At 39.5% G+C, this 5,620-nt stretch overlaps 1 protein-coding gene across 1 annotated transcript in view; it reads left to right on the forward strand.

The window, feature by feature from the left end:
• The window catches only part of Erich2 (glutamate rich 2), a 48,570-nt gene extending 44,421 nt beyond the window's left edge, over nucleotides 1–4,149 (forward strand). Inside the window, 2 exon segments of the mRNA XM_008855348.3 lie at nucleotides 1,207–1,278; nucleotides 3,876–4,149. Coding sequence (XP_008853570.2) covers nucleotides 1,207–1,278; nucleotides 3,876–3,997 — 194 coding nt within the window. The 3' untranslated portion in view covers nucleotides 3,998–4,149.
• The last annotated feature ends 1,471 nt before the right edge of the window (nucleotides 4,150–5,620 follow it).

Genomic DNA, 5,620 nt, shown 5'->3' on the forward strand with positions numbered 1-5,620 from the left:
ATCAAACCCAGGTCCTCTGCAAGAGCAGTCAGTGCTCTTAACTGCTGAGCCATCTCTCCAGCCCCAATAAGCATATTTTAGTTCAACTTGAAATACATAAAGACATACTTTTATTAGAAAATATTGGTTCATAAGCTATCTAGGATCCTTGAAAGGAACTTTTGAGTAGGCACATAGTCAAGCCAACCCAGACTGGTGATAAACTGTTATTCACATTTAGTGGATTGGAAAATAGACACTGGCTTAGTGAGTTGGGGTGAAAACCAAGGTAGCCTTGAACCATCCACAGTGAACTCTCAGGTAATTGAAAGCATGCTTGGAGTTTCAGTGCCCCTGGGGGCCACTGAGATACTGCAGGAGAGAGAAGTAGATATGTAGAAAAAGTTAGAAATACTCAAGGCAGGTGGAAAAGAAGTAGAGGGTGATCTGCAAGAGAATTCTCAGAAGGTGGGATAACTCTGACATGAAGCTCTGGTTTCTGGGATACTGATAATATGCCAGCAAGCCTTAAAAGTCTGCTGATATAGTCTGGAGGTAAATAACTGCCATTTAAGGATCAGCAGAAGGGAACAGAGCTAAAAGAAAAATGAGCCGTGAATAGAGAAAGCTGTTAAGCAGGATATGACTAGAGTATAGGCTCAGGTTGTCAGAATAAAGACAACCTGAGCCTATACGCTAAATATTTAAAGAGAACATGAGTTTTCCCTATTCAAAAAATGTTATTTTAAACATGGCACTTCTATCATGAAAGAGGTGACACATGGAAAACCCTACTCTTCTTTGCTAGCTGAGACCTTTGGTAAGGAATGTCATGAAGGCACTGGGTGGATGAGATGAGGGGTTAATGGACCTCCAGGGACACTGCCTTCTCATCCCCCAAGTCTCCGCATTTGCCAGATTGTCACCTTCTGGAGAATTACTAGATTCATGAAGTGTGCTGCTACTGTTCTAGGAAGGAAGCCACACTGAGAAGGTGGAGAGTGTGTTCTTGGTACAGAAAATATAATAAGGGTCATTTCTCACAAAGAACTAGATATAAATGGAGAATTTTGTTTGTACTGTGATATACACCTGTAATGTAATAGTTCTGTTTATTGCTCTGTGCTTTAATACCTGCTCGGATTGGCAATGTCAATCTCATTCTAAGGGAAAGTTTGTTGAAATACTTTGAACACTAATAACACATATCCTGTTGTCCATTTTCAGTCTTAATCTATGAACCAGAAAATCCTGTGGCCAAGGAGTTTTTCTCGCTTATTGAAGAAATATTGCTGAAGGGTAATTTTATTTTATTATTTTTTATTTTATGTGTATGAGTGTATTGCTTGCACGTATGTAAGTGTACCCATGTCATACAATGCCCGTGGAGGTCAGAAGAGGGCATCGGATCCCCTGGAACTGGTGTCATGGATGGTTGTTAGCCACCATGTGGGTGCTGGGACCCAAACACAGGTTCTCTGCAAGAGCAACCAGTGGTTTTGACTGCTGAGCCATCTCTCCAGCCCCTAACGGGCAATTTTATTTTATTTTATTATTTTTTTCACATTTTATTTATTTATTTTTAAATAATTCATTGAGAATTTCATACAGGCATATTAGCATATAAGGTGTTTTGATCAAATCCATGACCACTCCCTCCCCTCCAACTCCTCCCATATCTCCTCATCACTTTTTTTCTGATAACTTCATGTATTCTTTCTTCTTTTTGCTACTCTAACATTCCCCCCTCTGAAGACATAACCCTAAAGTCTTTTAAGGATTTGATAAGAGGTCCCAAATACTTTCGACATTTTTGGCCTTTGGAATGGGGTATGTTGCTAAGAGGCCCAAGGACGTTTTGACTTTTATCCAAGACACTGGCTACTTTTCTTTGGGGTCTTTTTACCCTAACTGCCTAGCCAATTCCTACCTCCTATTCTTATCACACCATCCTCTGAAGAGGTTATCCAACTTGCGGATAGGGAATCAGGATACAGACTGCTCTGGCTTCTTCCTTACTGAACAGGGATGCAGGGTAAGGCAATTGGGGTACCCCTTCAGTGGGTCTGTCTAAAGGACCCACAAATTGCATAACTGTTATCTGTAGAGGGGAAAGTAAGTCCTTGACTGGTGACTAGGAGATGTGAAGGAGAAGTAGAGTCAAGAGTAATTAGCATTACAAGTTCTAGACAGGGAACTGGAAAAAAGTCAGGGCAAATTTCAAATGTTCATATGAGAGTCCATTGGAATTTCTTGATGAGAGCTTCCAAAAGCATCCCTCTGTTGGGTTCCTTCTCATTTTTCTTTTGTCTGCCAAGGCTGGACTCGAGAGTGATGGATTCAGGATTTGCTTTCAGGTATTTTGATAGCTGTTGGGTGGTTAGAATCAGTGTCAGTTCCCTCTCAAAGGCTACATAGGGGGAGAAAACAAATTTGGCCATCATTTTAGAACAATAGTGGGTTGTCTCCCTTAGCTACAGGTGGGCATGACAGTACTGTAGACAAAGATTTGAAGTCTTACCTCTGAGCAGCACTTTCTGATTCAGAATAAAATCATCAATGAGAAATAATTGTTTAAGTAACTTTTTACATGGACTTAAGCCTAATGTCTGAGAAGTATAATCCCTTGAACTCTTAAATATACTGATGACTTTACTCTTTGGTTATACTTTCCTTTTGGGTATTTAAGACCATACAGTTGGCCCAAATAAATCAATTTATATTTACACTTAAGGTTGTTTGAGGATCTGTTCCTCAGGGGTCACATGGGCTTGGGAGGAGCCCCTGGCTCCTTTCTTTTACCAGTTCCATCTATGTAAAGATAAGTCAAAGGTCCTGCTCAACCATGGCTGGCTTCACTTGGAAACATGTAGGAAATATTTCCTCTGAGTTGACCCTCCTTTTTACAGACTGGACACTGGTTCAAGTTCATCTTGTGGGGTCTCTATGGCTTCCCTGAATAAGAGGACAGGTGGCTCACCACAGTTACAGGACATTTTGAAAGATGTTCCATAGTCCCCTGGAACTTAGTGGACCTTGGAGGGCAAGGGGCAAAAACTGTCCTTTAAGTCCCTCTGACTGGATTGGTGTAGGCCTCAAAGTATGGCTGTTAAACATCCAATAAGATTAATTCCACCAGTCTGGTACTTTTAATTACCATATCTAAAGGGTAATTTTAAAATTTGAAAATTCTTCCTCCTTATAAAACCATGAGCTATCTTTAAAAAAAATCATTATTCCTGGAGATTGTAAAAACATCTTCAGGAAGTTTTTCAGGAATGTCTAAATGGCTGTCTCAAATGGTGTAGTGAAACCAGATTATCCTTTGTGAATGTGAAAGATGACTGCCCCCTTCTTTCCATGGTGTGGAACTGCCCAAACAAAGCAGGCTCCCTTGAGCACTGAAAAACGGAACATGGAACCACACCTATCTGTTATATAGTTGTCTCACAATTTCCAGGAAAGCCTGTATTCTCTAAATTACCCTAAGTCAGTTTCCCTTATTCTATTTCAGATTTTCTTTTGTTTTACCATTTTGTCTGTTTTCAAGACAGGAGCTCAAGTATAGCCTTGAGCTTATGATCCTCTTGCCTCTTTCCTGAGTTCTAGGATTACAGATATGCACCATCATGGCTGCCTATTTAAATTTCATTGACAATAGTAAACGTTATTTTTACAGACCTTTGTTTTAAGTTAAATTTGAACCCACAAATATCTACATGCCAGTCAGCATTGACGTTCTTGTTCTATTTTGATCACACATATAGCTAGCTAAGTTTAGCTCAATTTTTGTTCCCCAAAATAAGTATTTCTTGGTAGAGGGAGAGTTGAGGAGACTTATAATTTTTTTGAAGCGTTAAGAAACATTGTTAGTATTACTGTCCTTTCTGTGGCAGAGAAAACTCAGACCCATCAGGAGGATGAAGAAGACAGCAAAGAGGACAGTAGTAGTGAAAGCGAAGGAGAAAACAGCAAGGACGCAAGTGACTACAGCTCAGACGAATGTGACGAGTCCTAAAGGCCACTGCTGTGCAGAATTATTTTCAAGAGTGTATCATGCAAATAGAAAGAAGAGAGCCACAGTTTCACATGATTGTGCTTTATTGGAAAAAGAGTTCAAGTTACCTGTATTCTTTCTTTGGGCTCCTTCGTCATGTTTAAAATTTTGGTGGGGGTGGGTTTGGAAAAATGGCTCAGCAGTTAAGAGCACTGTCAGCTCTTGCAGAGGATCCACATGGCTGCTAACAACTGCAATTCTAGTTCCAGGGGATCTGATGCCCTCTTCTGGCCTCCACAGGCATTGCATAATGGGTGTGCTTACATACACGCAGGCAAAACACTCATACACATAAAAATTCTTAGCTTTATTTTTATTTTATGTGTATGAGTGTTTTGCCTGTGTGTAAGTGCACCTATGCATACAATGCCTGTGGAGGCCAGAAGAAGGCATCTGATCTCCTCGAACTGGAGTTATAAACAGTTGTTAGCTACCGTATGTGTGGTAGGAGCTGAACCCAGGTTCTCTGCAAGAGCAGCCAATGCTCTTCATCACTGGGCCATCTCTCCAGTCCTTTTCCTCATGTTTACACAGTAGATCAAGGCAGGTTACTTAGAGGAAAGTAGGGAGTAAATAGAATGACCAGAACACATACCAACTGCTCTACACATGTTATTTAATCCCACAACCATAAGTAGTGACTACTGTTGAGATGAGAAAACTAAGTTACGAGGAGGGTAGTTTGTCCAACATCGATTACTTATTTAGAGTTTGGATTTGCCCATGTGACATGGCTCCAGAGCTGGGCTTTTAATCCTGTATCAATGACTACCACATCAAGCATGTTTTAATCATCAGTCACAAGTTGCATGTGCCAGGGTCTGGAATGCTTAACTACTTGTTGTTTTTATCTTCTCCCTACCTCCGTGCTCCATGTAAAAGAGACTTTTTGTTATTCATGACTATAGTAACTGGAAAGTACCTGACAAGTAATAGAATGAGTGTGTGTGTGTACACAAATAAAGTGAAAAAATGAAATGAAAGCTATGTATTTTTCATGTACCACTGGCAAAGTTTTACATTTTTTACATGTCAGTCTGCATTATTTTTCTGCCACTTTTAAATTGGGTTGTGAAATAACTAGTGTAAATTTTTTAAAAATTCCAAAATAGGAACTGAAGAGATGGCTCAGAGCACCTCTTGCAGAGGACTGGGGTTCAATTCCCAGCATCCACATGTCAGCTAACAGCCATCTGTAATTCCAGTTCCAGGGGAATTTGATGCTGTTTTCTGACCTCCACAGGCATTGAATGACATGGGTGCACTTACATACAGTCATATACATAAAAATAATAAATTCCAAAATAATTTCTTGTGAATATGCCAATCAGAATTGAGGGTAAGCATCTTGACTTTTTACTTTTCTGGTAACACAATGTCATGGCATATCCAAAATACTTACAACAGGTTCACAAAAAACTAATAAAACAGTTACTGCAGACTAAGATTGGTTTAAAAAAATTTTTTAAATCATTGTTTATTTTTTTTTAATTTTTAGTAAGTACATGATTAGAAGAAGCATTTCATTACAGCTTTAACATATTCAGTAACACACTCCAGAGCAAGAGTACATCTCTTTCACAA

Source organism: Nannospalax galili, unplaced genomic scaffold (genome assembly GCF_000622305.1).
Source record: "Nannospalax galili isolate Female #2095 unplaced genomic scaffold, S.galili_v1.0 scaffold346, whole genome shotgun sequence".
In the NCBI taxonomy this organism is placed as follows: Eukaryota; Metazoa; Chordata; class Mammalia; order Rodentia; family Spalacidae; genus Nannospalax; species Nannospalax galili.